At 40.5% G+C, this 16,569-nt stretch overlaps 1 protein-coding gene across 2 annotated transcripts in view; it reads right to left on the bottom strand.

Annotated features, from left to right (window-relative positions):
* necab3 (N-terminal EF-hand calcium binding protein 3) overlaps nucleotides 1–16,569 on the bottom strand; it is a 53,598-nt gene that overhangs the window by 35,355 nt on the left and 1,674 nt on the right. Inside the window, exons 1-2 of one of the 2 annotated variants that reach the window (XM_088337289.1) lie at nucleotides 14,116–14,343; nucleotides 6,189–6,213 (exon numbers count right to left, since the gene is read on the bottom strand). In XM_088337289.1, coding sequence (XP_088193415.1) covers nucleotides 6,189–6,213; nucleotides 14,116–14,247 — 157 coding nt within the window. In that variant the 5' untranslated portion in view covers nucleotides 14,248–14,343. Of the gene's footprint in view, nucleotides 1–6,188; nucleotides 6,214–14,115; nucleotides 14,344–16,569 lie in introns of those variants that run through there. The other variant, XM_088337290.1, reaches the window with a different exon arrangement.

Below are 16,569 nucleotides of genomic sequence, written 5' to 3'. Positions count from 1 at the left end.
TTTCTCACGCTCTCTCCCTCGCTCTCTTTCTTCAACCCGCCCTCTCTCTTCTTTTCCCTTCCTCTTTCTCTTAATTCTTTATCTCTCTTTTTCTTTCTCTTTAATCTACTAGTCCAGCCCCCGAGAGAATGTTTGTTCCATCATGTGGCCCCCCGAGTCAAAATGAGTTTGACACCCCTGCAATAAGTGATAGTTCAAATGGTAAGACAATATCGGTCTTCATCCGATCCAAGTACTCACTCCGTATCGATATTGTTGATATTTGGATCGATCTACTTGCACTTATTTCCGAAGCAGACGTGTGGTTTCCAGGGTTGGGTAGGGTTACTTTAACTGGATTACTTTCAATTACTTTTGGATTACTCCAATACCAAATATGCTAATAAAAGACAAAAGAAACTCAATATCAATAAAATGATGACTCACAACACGCGGTAAGCGCTCTCGCCTGGCTTTGATCTCTTTGATCTCCGGCAAAACGAACATCAAATGCGACAGAAACAAAATGAAAATAAATCCAACATCATTTTTGCCCTTCCATGTATTCCGTTACTCCCTAAGCCTGCTCAAAATTTAGTCATTTTACGAGCACTCTCAGGAAATGCAGTCGCTGCTGGGCCTTCCCTACCACCGCTCTGATGTTTGCAGACCAGGAGAGGTCGTCGGAGATGTGCACACCCAGAAATTTGAAAGAGTGGACTCTCTCTACACAGTCTCCTGGATTCCTGCCATTCCTTCTGAAGTCCAGTATCAGTTCTTTTGTTTTTGTGGTGTTCAGTATGAGGTGGTTTTTCGAACACCACGTTGTCAGTGACTCCGCCTCATCCCTGTACGCCGCCTCGTCCCCTTCAGAGATGAGGCCGATGAACGGGTCCAGAATATCTTTATTATCTTTAAGAACACAATCCCAGATACAAGTGGCTGAAATACTGTAAGTTTCCTCCGCAGGGTGGCTGGGGTCTTCCTTAGAGATAAGTTGAGAAGTTCAGTCATCCGGGAGGGACTCGGTGTAGAGCCGCTGCTCCTATGCATTGAGAGGAGCCAGTTGAGGTGGCTCGGGCATCTGATAAAGATGCCTCTGGACACCTCCCTTGGACACCTCCCTTGGGAGGTGTTCTGGGCATGTCCCACCGGTATGAAGCCCCAGAGTCGAACCAGGACACCCTGGAGAGAATATCTCCCTAAGCTGGCCTGGGAACGTCTCAGGATCCTCTCGGATGAGCTAGATGAAGTGGCTGGGTATAGAAAGGTCTGGTGTTCAGTATGAGGTGGTTTTTCGAACACCACGTTGTTAGTGACTCCACCTCATCCCTGTACGCCGCCTCGTCCCCTTCAGAGATGAGGCCGATCAAGGTGGTATCGTCGGCGAACTTAATGATTGTGTTCGTGAGGTGGGTCGGTGAGCAGTCGGAGGTGTAGAGCACAGGTGTCAAACAGGCGGCCCGCGGGCCAGATCAGGCCCGCCAAGGGATTGAATCCGGCCCGCGAAACAACACTCAGAGAAGCGCAAGAGAAAAACAAGCTGCAGGTTGAAATATGTCCTCTCACAAAGACACCGTACTTGTATTCCTCTCTCTTTCGCTCTCTCTCTTTCTCTCTTTTTCTCTTTCTGTCTTTCTTTCTTTCTCTCTGTCTCTGTCTCTCTTTCTTTTTTCCCTGTCTCTTTCTATGTCCCTCTTTCTTTCTTTCTTTCTTTCTTTCTTTCTTTCTCTCTGTCTCTGTCTCTTTCTCTGTCTCTCTTTCTTTTTCCCTGTCTCTTTCTATGTCCCTCTTTCTTTCTTTCTTTCTTTCTTTCTTTCTTTCTCTGTCTCTCTCTCTTTCTTTCTCTGTCTCTCTTTCTTTCTTCCTCTGTCTCTCTCTGTTTCTCTCTCTCTTTCTCTTTCTCTTTCTCTCTCTCTTTCTCTTTCTCTTTCTCTCTCTCTCTCTCTCTCTCTCTCTCTCTTTTTTTTTTCCTATCCTTCGCACTTTCATTTCTCTCCTTCCGTCTTTCTCTTTCTCTTTGGATTTCTTTCTTCCGCTCCCTTTCTTTCCCCCTCTCTCACGACTTCTCTTTTTATCTCTTTTGTTTCTCACGCTCTCTCCCTCGCTATCTTTTTCTATCTTTGTCCCGCTCTCTCTCTCCTTTTCCCTCCCTCTTTCTCTTATTTCTTTATCTCTCTTTTTCTTTCTCTTTAATCTACTCGTCCGGCCCCCGACAGAATGTTTGTTCTATCGTGTGGCCCCCGGGTTGAAATGAGTTTGACACCCCTGGTGTAGAGGGTAAAAAGCAGGGGGCTCAGCGCACAACCTTGGGAGGAGCCGGTACTCAGTGTTAGGGTGGGAGGGACGAAGAAAGATTTGTGTCATGGTTCTGATGCGCCTCCCTCTGCGCCACAATTTGCCACTGTTTACGAGGGTTTCGTGAAGGTCTACTCAGCCAACCTCATTACAATAAAACTTACGCACGAGTGCAACCGGGTGCACAACCTCAGTGAGAATCTATTCAATTCACGGTGGTAGGCAGTTGCTTTGAAATATACTGATGACAAAGCCGGTGAATGCAACAATGTCCCCAAAGACGACTGCTGCGACTTGATTTGTTTTGGCATCTTATTTCAGCCGGACAGAAAATAAATAGAGCAGGGCGTGTGCAACCGGTAAGAAGATCATCATCTCTAGCGATTACTTCAAACACAGGAGGATTATTCTCGGCCAGGGGTTGGCAACTCGAAATATCGAAAGAGCCCAATCACACCCCAAAAATCAAAAAACGAAATTGCCTGGAGCCCCGAAAAAAAATAAAAGCTTTATAGAAGCCTTATAATCTGTATTAGCTGTATTAGCCTACTATTAGGAGAGCTGAGAAACTTCATTGAAATTGTATCATATTTTTTAATTGACAATATTGGAAGTTACAATCATTCCTGTCACGTCCAGCATGGTCGCCGTGGCGACCGGCTGGCCCCGCCCCCTGGGCACGGCTGCAGTAGATCAGCTAATTGCGTGTGTGCTACTTAAGGGTGGGTTGTGGGTTTTGCGGGTGCTGGCTCATTGCATTTTCTGTCTGCATTTCCCGTTCTGTTTTGCTCTGTCCTGTTTTGTTTGAGTCGGAAGAAACCTGTGTTTGCACGTTTTTGTTAAAGCCTGTTTGTTCTGTCTTGTCCCTGAGTTTTGGACGACTTTTATTTTGGTAAATAAAAGTTTGATCGTCAACGCAATTGAGTTCTCCCTTCCTGCCTCCTGCCTCCGTTCTGGTCCGGTCCCCTCTTGACAATTCCAATTAAAAGTACAAGAGCCAGGAAGAAACACATTTTAAGCAATATATCACCAGTGTTACCGCAGTTACGTTGATGAAGTAACTTAGTAAGCAAGTTATTCTACTGATTACGTTCGTTTAATGGTTGGTTGGTTGGTTGGTTGGTATGTTGGTTGTTTGGTTGGTGTGTTGTTTGTTTGTTTGTTTGGTTGGTTGGTTGGTTGGTTGGTATGTTGGTTGTTTGTATGTTTGTTTGTTTGTTTGTTTGTTTGTTTGTTTGTTTGGTTGGTTGGTTGGTTGGTTGGTAGGTTGTTTGTTTGTTTGTTTGTTTGTTTGGTTGGTTGGTTGGTTGGTATGTTGTTTGTTTGTTTGTTTGTTTGTTTGTTTGTTTATTTGTTTTTTTATTTGTTTGTTTGTTTGTTTGTTTATTTGTTTGTTTGTTTATTTGGTTGGTTGGTTGGTTGGTTGGTGTGTTGGTTGTTTGGTTGGTATGTTGTTTGGTTGGTTGGTTGGTTGGTTGGTTGGTCGGTTGGTCGATTGGGTGGTTGAATACCTTAACCACTAGGGTCATAGGGGCACCATTTCCTGTGGTGTACAGCCTGGTGGCGCCCATCCCTGTCCAGGCCAACATATGTTTCCGACAATTTACCAACCTTAGATTCCATGCTACAGAGTGATTAAAAGCCGCACGCTCAAATTTAAGAATGTAGCTCAATTTTGTCTTTCTACAAGCCTCAGTGGTTCTTAAATCGCAGGCTTAAAATCCACAAAAATTAACTAATTCACATTCACACCTGGCGTGGGGAGTTTGGCATCGGAGTCTTTGGCTGCAGAACATATACCTGACGCATGAGTGCGTTGTTCTCAGTTCTGCTCCTCACGTGTTTTGGATCAGGTGTCTATTCAACATTGCAACAACAAGGACGAGCACATATTTACTATTGCGCCAGGCGAAAACGCAAAGGGCTGCGTTGCGTAAAATGTGAGCCCTAAATTTCGACATGACAACACCAAGCGGACCAGCGTTTGACCTGAAGCATGTGAGCGCCTGCATGGACCGGCTGGCAGAGATGGGAAACTGCGTCGTGGCCGTCATAGACTTTCTTGACTAGTTTACAGGCTGGGGGTGTCGCTGCTGTCATGCACTTTCCGGACAAATTTTCAACATCTTACCTAGTGTTTACTATGTTTGTGTACTGTAATGCTAAATGTAATTCACCCTGGTCATCCTGAAAGGGGGATACCACTTGTGAGGTCCCTTCTCAAGGTTTCTCTTTTTCCTCACGCTGAGGTTTTGAGTTGTTCCTTGCCCGGATGTTGGTTTAAGATCAGGTCATGGTGTCATTGTAATCCTGTGCAGTCCTTTGAGACATTTTTGTGATTAAGGTCGTCATAAATAAATCGGACTTGACTTGACTTGTGCCTTTGTTGTCATTGATTGTTTCCATGGTAATGGACAAAATTGCATTCGCTTGTTATTGTTTCTCGAGTATTAAAGGAAAGTTCAATGACCTAACATTGAAGCCCATGAATCGGAAAGAGAATTGTAGCATCTTTGATGGATAACTTCCACTGCTGTTCATTTGGGATGTATAAATTATAATCCCAAAGGTGAGAACCACCAGGAAAAGTATGTGTGTGTCTGTATGTGGAGTCAAACTTTGGAACAATTTAAAAGATCAAACAATGTCCAAATATTGACTTGTTAAAATTAAATACAAAAAAACATTCCTGGCGGAGTACAGAGATGAAGAAAATCGAGTATGAGTGATACGAGAAATTGGGAATAGTGCGTCTAGTTAATTTTGTGTTATTGTTGCTATTTTTATACTAAAACTGTAATTATTAATATCATACATTTGTATATATATATATATATATATATATATATATATATATATATATATATATATATATATATATATATATATATATATATATATATATATATTTGCTTCTTACTAACCCTTTCGAACATATTATGTAACGTTATTTTGCTGTTGAGTTATTGTTTCTGTTCTGTTTTTTTCATTTTGATGTTCGAATAGAGTTTTCATCCATTTATTTATTCATTCATAGATTAACCCCTTGATTTGTAGATAAAATAGTTGGAATGTGGTGAATATCTTGCAAATATTCAATAAATTCGGGCGAACCTCCCGTTTAGGTTTTAATGTGAACATTGTTGGCAAAGACGTGGATTTATTTCTCTCAAAGGGCGTCATAAATGTTTCCAAACGTCACTGCTGTGTTAGAGCACATGCGGTGTGGAAAAGGGTTGCCATGGCGCCCAGTCGGTCCCAGCCGGGTGGTGTTGGATTCTGGCGCGGTTGCCGCAGCGCCCAATTGGTCCCGCCCATGGACACCGGCTGAGGCGCATTGACTGATTGCTTTTTGGAGTACTTAAACACGTTCCTTCTAACTGTGCTTTGCCTGAGCGTTTGTTAAACTTTGTGAACCTTCTGTGAGGAATTCTCCAAGTTCTGTTTGACTTGAGAAATGCCTAGTCTGTAAATTTGCCAGCTTTTGATCCTGTTTTGTTTTTGGTCTGATCCCTTTGTTTTTGGACATTATTTTCTTTTGAGTGGATTTCCAATCCATTCCTGCGACCATCGATTCCCGGATCGATTGTGCGCCCTCCAACTCTTTCCCCAATAAATTGTGAGTACGTCTACGCGAATGGGTCCTTTTTTCCTGTTTCTCGTTTCGCTCCATGACAAAAAGAGCAGCTTGCCATTTTGCTCAGTGTGACCACGAAAAAAAAGAATAAGCTGCCTGGCATTTAAAGCTGCAGTGTTTAAAATACAGCAAAAATGTAGCGGCTTGTAGTACGAAATATACGGTATATTGCGTTACTGCTTCATTGGTTTTAAAAGTAAATAGTGGTACAGGCAGGGACATGACATGCATTCATCATAAAAAATACTCTGTTAAGCCTTAAATGTTCACTTACCGTTTTTGTCTGCTCGACGAAAAATCTGTAAATGAGAGAGAGAGAGGACAGAATTAATCAGAGCCTAAAATCACTGAAAATGTAGTTACTTTCAGAATATTGCACTACTTTTTGGTGTCAGTAATCTCAGTGGTAAGTGAATTACATTTTAAATGAAGTAACATCCATCCATCTATTATCGGCACCGCTTATCCTCAGTAGGGCCGCGGGGGTGCTGGAGCAAACAACCCAGTCGATTATTCACACCTAGAGACAATTTGGACCGGCCGATCAACTGGCATGTTTTTGGAATGTTGGAGGAAACCGGAGTGCCCGGAGGGAACCCATGCAAGCACAGGGAGAACATGCAAACTCCACACAGGAGGTTTGATCTCATGACCTCAGAACTATGCCGCACACGCGCAAACCGCTTATACGCCGTGCTGCCCTGATTCCAAACCAACTTGAGTAAATGTGAATGCAATGTATTACCTAAAAAAGTGTGTCTGTGACTTCTATTTAAGTAAAATAACATTGAGATAACTGTTTCCACTAATGATCTCTGGTTTATAAATGGTATTCAGGATACAAAGCTACAGTGGGTTCTTTGCTTTGGGAGTAATGCTCAGCTTTGACAACATCCAAAGGACGTACAGTAATCCCTTGGTTAGCGCGGTTAATGGGGACCGAGACCACCCGCGAAAACTGAAAATCCGCGAAGTAGCGGCGCCCCTTTAACCGCTCTCAACCCCATGCAGCCATCGCAGTTTATTTTGCTTGTTAACACTACCGCTTACATATTGAAAATAAAAACAGTGAAAACGTGATATTTGATGAGTGTTTGTGAAGCGTTTTGGGAAACAACAGTTAAAAAAATGGTCTGTGTTCATTTTAATGAAAGTGAAAGAGCTACCTTCTGACAATAACAACATACTTTAGCTAGCTACACGAAACCACACACAATTAGCCGTGTTTAGGTAGTACAAACAACCGCTCGCTTTTGGTATAATAAAGTCGAACTTGAGATGAAATGTGACAGAAGAGAATATACTTTCTTCGCGTCGCCGAGTTTCTCCATGATAAACAGCGCCACATAAGAAGGGGGTGAGGTGGGAGGAGTTGAAGGAGGAGGGGTGAGCGAAGCGGTAACTCACCATGACTAAGCATTGTGTCAGGGCCTCCCCCTCCCTTCACAATAAGAGTGTCCACACAGTGTCCTCAGTTGACATAAGCTCGCGCTCATTGGCGTCAAGTCAATAAATGCTTTTATTGAGAAGGTAAGGTATATTTTTTAGACCCACAAAGCTCTGAACCCGCAAAAGTGGAACCGCGAACTAGCGGGGTTCCACTGTATTTAAAACAGCAGGTCATTGTTTGACGTGATGTCACTTTGTGCCTTGTGTTTCTCTCAGGCTTTTCTCACGGACCAAATTAAATTCTTTGTCTTTTCAAGAGCTGTCAAGGCCGTCTGCTGATTAAGAACACACAGTTTCTTTTTCATGTCAACAATGTCAAAGTTGACATCTTGCTGAGGTGTTTCTCGACAGCTGCACTCACAAGCAAGGTGACATCTAATGAAAACCTTGCCTCTTCCTATGAAGTTGTGCGGAGCTGACACTCGCCCTTTACAGGTGCCGGAAAAATGAATGAATGAATGAATGAATGAATGAAAACTTTATTCGAACATTAAAATAAAAACAGAACAAAAACAATAACTCAACAACATTTCCAAGTTAGCAAGTTAGCTACATGGTTTGGGGTGGGGTAGGGTTACTTTAACTGGATTACTTTTAATGACTTTTGGATTGCTCCAATACCAAATATGCTAAAAGACAAAATAAACTAAATATGAATACAATGATGACTCACAACACGTGGTAAGCTTTCTCTCCTGGCTTTGATCTATTTGATCTCCGGCAAAACGAACATCAAATGCGACAGACACAAAATGAAAATAAATCCAAACAGCTTGCCAACATCATTTTTGCCATTCCAGGTATTCCCTTTACTCCCCAATCCTGCACAAAATGTAGTCATTTTATTCATATTTAGTTTCTTTTGTCTTTTATTAGCATAGTTGGTATTGGAGTAATCCAAAAATAATTGAAAGTAATCAGGTTAAAGTAACCCTACCCAACCCTGTTTGCTAAAGAGCTAATAGGTAGTTTGATAGTTAGCTGGAGCAGGTAGACAAGTCAATTCAAGTCATGTTTATTTGTATAACACTGAAAGGGAGCTAGGTCGCTAGCTAAAAGTGAAAAAGCCAATTAAATAGCTGGATAGAAGGCTAACAAAAAAACCTAGATAGATAGCTAGAAAGGAGGTCAGATTTTAGCTTGATAACCATGAAAACTGGTTAGCTAGATAGTATGCAAAAAAAGACAAAAATTGCTTGATAACTAAAAAGGAAGGAAGATGGCTAGCTACAAAGCTAAAGAGGTAGCCAGGTGGTTAGCTTAAAAAACTGCTCATTTTTCGCTACATTGATTTATAATATAATGAATTGAAAGTTATTTCTTTTTTATTTTTCCTGTAAAACAAATCAATAACAAGATGAATAAATACATACATGCATTTAATTCATTAATATAATTCTCATTGAATGAATGAATGAATGAATGAATGAAAACTTTATTCGAACATTAAAATAAAAACAGAACAAAAAAAATAACTCAACAACATTTCTAAGTTAGCAAGTTAGCTACATGGTTTGCTGAAGAGCTAAAAGGTAGTTTGATAGTTAGCTGGATAGGTAAACAGGTAGACAAGTCAATTCAAGTCATGTTTATTTGTATAACACTGAAAGGGAGCTAGGTCGCTAGCTAAAAGGGAAAAAGCCAATTAAATAGCTGGATAGAAGGCTAACAAAAAAAACCTAGATAGATAGCTAGAAAGGAGGTCAGATTTTAGCTTGATAACCATGAAAACTGGTTAGCTGGATAGTATGCAAAAAAAGACAAAAAATGCTTGATAACTAAAAGGAAGGAAGATGGCTAGCTACAAAGCTAAAGAGGTAGCCAGGTGGTTAGCTTAAAAAACTGCTCATTTTTCGCTACATTGATTTATAATATAATGAATTGAAAGTTATTTCTTTTTTATTTTTCCTGTAAAACAAATCAATAACAAGATGAATAAATACATACATGCATTTAATTCATTAATATAATTCTCATTGAATGAATGAATGAATGAATGAAAACTTTATTCGAACATTAAAATAAAAACAGAACAAAAAAAATAACTCAACAACATTTCTAAGTTAGCAAGTTAGCTACATGGTTTGCTGAAGAGCTAAAAGGTAGTTTGATAGTTAGCTGGATAGGTAAACAGGTAGACAAGTCAATTCAAGTCATGTTTATTTGTATAACACTGAAAGGGAGCTAGGTCGCTAGCTAAAAGTGAAAAAGCCAATTAAATAGCTGGATAGAAGGCTAACAAAAAAACCTAGATAGATAGCTAGAAGGGAGGTCAGATTTTAGCTTGATAACCATGAAAACTGGTTAGCTAGATAGTATGCAAAAAAAGACAAAAATTGCTTGATAACTAAAAAGGAAGGAAGATGGCTAGCTACAAAGCTAAAGAGGTAGCCAGGTGGTTAGCTTAAAAAACTGCTCATTTTTCGCTACATTGATTTATAATATAATGAATTGAAAGTTATTTCTTTTTTATTTTTCCTGTAAAACAAATCAATAACAAGATGAATAAATACATACATGCATTTAATTCATTAATATAATTCTCATTGAATGAATGAATGAATGAATGAAAACTTTATTCGAACATTAAAATAAAAACAGAACAAAAAAAATAACTCAACAACATTTCTAAGTTAGCAAGTTAGCTACATGGTTTGCTGAAGAGCTAAAAGGTAGTTTGATAGTTAGCTGGATAGGTAAACAGGTAGACAAGTCAATTCAAGTCATGTTTATTTGTATAACACTGAAAGGGAGCTAGGTCGCTAGCTAAAAGTGAAAAAGCCAATTAAATAGCTGGATAGAAGGCTAACAAAAAAACCTAGATAGATAGCTAGAAGGGAGGTCAGATTTTAGCTTGATAACCATGAAAACTGGTTAGCTAGATAGTATGCAAAAAAGACAAAAATTGCTTGATAACTAAAAAGGAAGGAAGATGGCTAGCTACAAAGCTAAAGAGGTAGCCAGGTGGTTAGCTTAAAAAACTGCTCATTTTTCGCTACATTGATGTATAATATAATGAATTGAAAGTTAGTTTGTTGTTTTTCCTGTAAAACAAATCAATAACAAGATGAATAAATACATACATGCATTTAATTCATTAATATAATTCTCAATGAATGAATGAATGAATGAAAACTTTATCTCATCTCATCTCATTAGCTGCACCGCTTATCCTCAGTAGGGTCGCGGGGGTGCTGGAGCCCATCCCAGCAATCATCGGGCAATGGTCAGGGGACACCCTGAACTGGTTGCCAGCCAATCGCAGGGCACACGGGGACAGACAACTCACTCGCTCAGTCACACCTAGGGACAATTTGGACCGGCCAATTCACCTGAAATGCATGTCTTTGGAATGTGGGAGGAAACCGGAGTGCCCGGAGGAAACCCACGCAAGCACGGGGAGAACATACAAACTCCGCACAGTAAGGCCGGGAGCTGGATTTGAACCCACGCAGGAGGTTCCCACGACCTCAGAACTGTGCCGCACACGCGCTAACCACTGTGCCACCGTGCTGCCCTGAAAACTTTATTCGAACATTAAAATAAAACCAGAACAAAAACAATAACTCAACAACAAAATAATATTACATAATATGTTGGAAAAAGGGGAGTCAGAAAAAAATGCTTATATTCCCTACCCCTTCATCTTCCCTATTAAACACATCAATTATATAACAACAATTGTAATACGATTCATAATAACAGTTTTGATATAACACAAAGTTAATCATAGTTCTGTAACGGGTGTAATAATAACTTTTGTTTTATTGAAATTCCTGCTGAAATATGTTGTATAGTTTCTGTAGAAATGTTCTGCAATGATGAGTCCAACAGTGCCACCTGCTGGTATGAGGTAAGGTTTGGTTTAGCTTTAGACTTTGCAACAGGAAGGGGAGGCTTTTTGGCAGTCTACAACGAGCTGCCAACGGTAAGACACGATCTTTTTGTGCTCCGCAAAAAGTTCATTTTAAACATTAAAACCACAGCTGACAAATCTCTCAACATGCACAGTAATGTGATTGATGTTGTCAAGCTGTTAGGATTTATTTTCATTTTGTTTCTGTCGCCTTTTATGTTAGTTTTGCCGGACGTTGCATGTTGTGCTAAAATGCTAATTCCCCTTATAGAGATCAAAGCCAGCAGAGAAGCTTACCACGTGTTGTGTTGTGACTCATTCATTTGTAGGTAAATTGTACCCGTTTTTATACTCATTATTGTTATTATTTCTATTTTCTCATATATGTAAAAAAGATGATGTTGGTTAAAATTTAGACTAAAGAAAAATATGTTGAATTCGTTGTAAACGTTAAAAAGCCACTATACGACCTCTTGTTAAAAGTATCTTGTTAAAATGGATGTAAACATGTATTTTGATGGTTGATGTTCTAAAATGTATTTTATGTAAACTGAAAAGAAAAGGTCTTTGATATGTTTAGGGCAGTCTACAACGAGCTGCCAACGAGATCAAAGCCAGCAGAGAAGCTTACCACGTGTTGTGTTGTGACTCATTCATTCACAGCAACTATTAAAAAAAAAACCTTATCATCTAGTCCAGCGTGAATGTGGATCTTTGGTGGGACAGGTACACCGCGGTTACAGTTCTAGACGTACTCGTATCACTCATACCCGATTTTCTTCATCCCTGTATTGCGCCAGGAATTGTTTTTTTTTTGTATTTTAATCTGAACAAGTGAATAGATGGACATCCTTTGATCTGGTCTTGTAAATTGTTCCAAAGTTTGACTCCACACACAGACACACACATACTTTTCCTGGTGGTTCTCACCTTTGGGATCATGAATTCACTACAGCCCCTTAAGTTATAATTTCCTTATTTTCGATTGAATAATTCACGGATGTTTTCCGGCACTATGTTTTTGTTGACCTTAAATAACAGTTGTGCAATGAAAACATGTACTAAATCATACAATTTTAATAATTTGGACTGCAGGAATAAAATATGAGTATGATCTCGATATCCTACCCTGTGTATAGTTATAATTGCACGTTTTTGGAGGATAAAAAGGGGCTGGAGTGAACTTTTATAAGAGAAGGCATTTTTCGATTTTGGAGCTCATGGCTGACCGTGTCAGCGGATTAGAATGTCACTTTTTACAGCGGGACGCAAAAGGTCGGCACAGCGGCTCCTAGAGCGCCGCATGCCGTCTGACTGCACGTCGGCAGATGTCAAGTCAGCAGGCGCAAGAGGCTTCTCAAATTGTATTTGTTAAAACAGATTTGATTAAAAGACAAAAAAAAACATTTTTTCAGCGTCAGGTTCCCCTGAAGCTGTGTTCTAAATGCAGTATTTTGAAGTCAAGGTCGAAGTAGAACGAAGTTGAGTCAAGTCAGTAGAGTTTTTCGAGAACCAGCTTCTTCGGCTCGGCTCACTAAAAGGAACCGGCTGCTTCGGGTCCTAAATGGCTCTTGGGTGTCACGGAACGGACCGAGAGGCAGGAAGGGTGAACTCATCTTCGCGTAGACGATCAGTCACTTTTATTTAGAAAATAAAAGTTGTCCAACATGCAGGGACCAAAGACAAAACAAAAACAGGCTTACAGGAAATCACTCAGAACAAACTGGCACGAACAGGTCTTCAAGAAAGAAAGGCGGTAACTCAGAACAAACGGACATGAACAGGTTTTTCCTCGAGTCAAACAAAACAATGGTATGGCAACGGGCAGTCCCAAAACGAGCCCTTAAGAATCCCACACGCAATTAAGTCAATCTGTGTCAGCCGGTGTCAAGGGGCGGGACCAGCTGGGCGTCATGGCGACCATGCAGGACATGACATTCGGCTAGTTTTTGCTTCTTTTATCCCTATATGATCAAATTTTATGTAAAATTATGCACAAAATGACCTAAAAGAGGGGGGGGGGGGGAGAACAAAAAAGAAAAAAATACCAAAATGAAAAAAGTAGTGAAAAGCTGAGAAAAAGGGCTGCACAGGTTATTGCACAGACTATTATTTCAGACTATTATTACACCATCCCCTGATCTGGAACCAACATGAGGGCAAGGAAAAAAGCTGAGAAAAAGAGCTTCACAGGTTATTGCACAGACTATTATTTCAGACTATTATTACACCATCCCCTGATCTGGAACCAACATGAGGGCAAGGAAAAAAGCTGAGAAAAAGAGCTTCACAGGTTATTACACAGACTATTATTACAGACCATTATTACACCATCCCCTGATCTGGAACCAACATGAGGGCGAGGAAAAACTCAAAAACCTCAACATGAGGAAAATGAAGAAACCTTGAGAAGGGACCGCACATGTGGCATCCCCTTTAAGGATTACCAGACAGCAAAGGATGTTGCAATAACAAATAATACACAGATATTGTCATTATAAAATATAGATTATTCATATGCTATGGAATAGAAGTGTGTTTTAAGCTTAGATTTCAACATTTCCACTGAGGTTGCTTATCTCAGGGGGAAGAGCATTCCACAGCACCGGTGTCCGGATGGAGAACGCTCTCCAACCTCTCTATCATTTTAAAATGAAAGTCACCAATGCAGAGTAAGAAAAGAGATGAAGAACTGTCTCACGGACCCGTTCGAGTGCCAAACCACGTATGAGTGACAGCATGCGCACAAACTGTCCTCCATCTCCGTTGTGGCTGCATCACAAGAGCAGATGGTAACATGTCTGATCCCCTTTGCAGCACAGCACAACCCTGTTTTCCTTTCTTCCACATAAAAAGGGACGTCAAAAGTATGAAATATGAAAATTGCCGCACTCACGTCGTGAAGGATGCTGAGCCCTCGTCCGCTGCCGAGCTGTAAATTCTGCTGCGGCTTCTGCTGCCGGGCACAAACATGTTCGCGCTTGGCCGACTGCAGACACATGCTGATGATCTCCGTGCAAGCGAACATGATTTTCTCTCCAAAAGAAGAATGTTCCCGGTCCCGGTCTTGAGAGGCTTCGGATGCGGGCGACGAGCAGAGCTTTTGAGTCAGGTGCACAGGTGACATGCAACTTTGGAAGGCGAGCGGCCCCTGCTGGGGGCGATGCCATTGGCTGATTTGCAATGGGAGGAAAAGCCCTGCATCCGCCTGGGCTATGAATAGTTTCAAAGTAATTGAAATTATGCTGTAAGTCACAGGTGTCAAACAGGCGGCTTCAAATGCGCCTTATAGTTCGATGTGCCTTGTGTATGGAAAACATCTTTCACAGGGGGGTACTTTGAAGTTGCATCTTCTAATAATATGCACCTTATAGTCTAAGAAAAATATCAGCTTTCATTGCACACATTTTTTTAAAACAAAATAAGTATAGCTCAAATAAAGTGTAACCACCATCAAATGGTGATGGTAAAATGTAAAAATGAATCTTATTTTTATTCTCACACTAGGTCCTGAAGAAAGTCTTTAAAACTGAATGAAATTATCAAGACTTGAATAATATTCAAACACGTATGACGCCGCGAGACCAAAGGAGACACCTTTTGGCAAACACTGCCATCTGCAGGATTACAAGAGAAGTGCAAGTACCTAATCATCCCTCATTTCACATTAGTAACATTTAAAGAGCCAGTGTGTATTATTTAACGCCTTCTGGTGTTAATCAAACTTCATCTCATCTCATCTCATTAGCTGCACCGCTTATCCTCAGTAGGGTCGCGGGGGTGCTGGAGCCCATCCCAGCAATCATCGGGCAGTGGGCAGGGGACACCCTGAACTGGTTGCCAGCCAATCGCAGGGTACACAGGGACAGACAACTCGCTCGCTCATTCACACCCAGGGACAATTTGGACCGGCCAATTCACCTGAACAAACTTAACTCTTAAAAAATAAAAAAGTATGTGAACTATAATATAAGAAAGCATTTTCAAAATTATTGGGAGGCGACACAATAGGCATTATTTTTCATAACATGAGCCCCACCTAGAGGAAGCTGACATAATTGTTTGCCATCTTGCTGGTAAAAAACGGTTGTGCATAAAAATGTGGAGTACAATGGCTCATGTCTCTGTAGTTTGTTTGCTTTTTTGTGCTTTTTAGCATTTGGTTTGTGTGGCACTACACTGTATAGAGACATTTAGTGGTCAAATAACTGTCCGTTTGAATTAAGACATGAATAATCAATGAATAAAATTGAACAAATAAACGAATAAAATGTAAAAAAAAAAAAGAAACCTTAAAATGGGGAAAGTATATTGAAAAAATATATAAGTGGGATTCAATCAACAACAACAAAAACAAACTCCAATCCATCTGACATATGAACATCTGGGTCAAATTATATGTTTTTTGATCGTTTCAAATTATGTACCCTGTATAACAGGGGTGTCAAACTCATTTGAACTCGGGGGCCACACGATAGAACAAGAAATTCTGTCGGGGCTGGACTAGTAGATTAAAAAGAAAGAAAAAGAGATAAAGAAGAAAGAGGGAGAGAAAATGAGAGAGGAAAAAGAGAGGGAGGGAGAGAGCGTGAGAAACAAAAGACAAGAAGTCGTGAGAGAGGGGGAAAAGAAAGGGAGAGGAAGAAAGAAATCCAAAGAGAAATAGAAAGACAGAAGGAGAGAAAAGAGAAAAGAAAGCACGAAGGGTATGAAGAGAGAAAGAGAAAAGAGAGAAAAGGAAAAAAGGAAGTTAGAGCAAAAGAGGTTAAAAGATACAGAGAGAGGAAGAGACAAAGAGCAACAAAGGAAGAGAAAAAGAGAGACACGGAGAGTGAAAGACAGAGACAGAGTGGGAGAAAGAGAGCTTGTTTTTCTCTTGCGCTTCTCTGAGTGTTGTCTCGCCTGTTTGACACCTGTGCTGTATAACAATTTTAAGTCAAGTCGAATCATGTTTATTTGTGACGCCCTTAATCACAAAGAGTCTCAAAGGGCTGCACAGGTTATTACACTATTTTTCAGACTATTATTACATCATCCCCTGATCTGGAACCAACATGAGAGCAAGGAAAAACTCAAAAACCTCAACATGGGGAAAATGAAGAAACCTTGAGAAGGGAACGTACATGTGGTATCCCCCTTTCAGGATGACCAGGCTGCAATGGATGTTGCAATAACAAATAATACACAGATATTGTCAACAAAAAATATAGGTTATTCATATGCTATAGAATAGAAGTGTGTTTTAAGATGGGATTTAAACATATCCACTGAGGTTGCAGATCTCAGGGGGAAGAGCATTCCACAGCACCGGGGCCCGAATGGAAAACACTCTCGAACCTGCGGATCTCTT

Source organism: Urocampus carinirostris, chromosome 6 (assembly GCF_059441175.1).
Source record: "Urocampus carinirostris isolate Australia breed hairy pipefish chromosome 6, RoL_Ucar_1.0, whole genome shotgun sequence".
Lineage (NCBI taxonomy): Eukaryota > Metazoa > Chordata > Actinopteri > Syngnathiformes > Syngnathidae > Urocampus > Urocampus carinirostris.
Note: the sequence above shows the minus strand (reverse complement) of the source record. Positions and strands in the feature narration are given on the sequence as shown.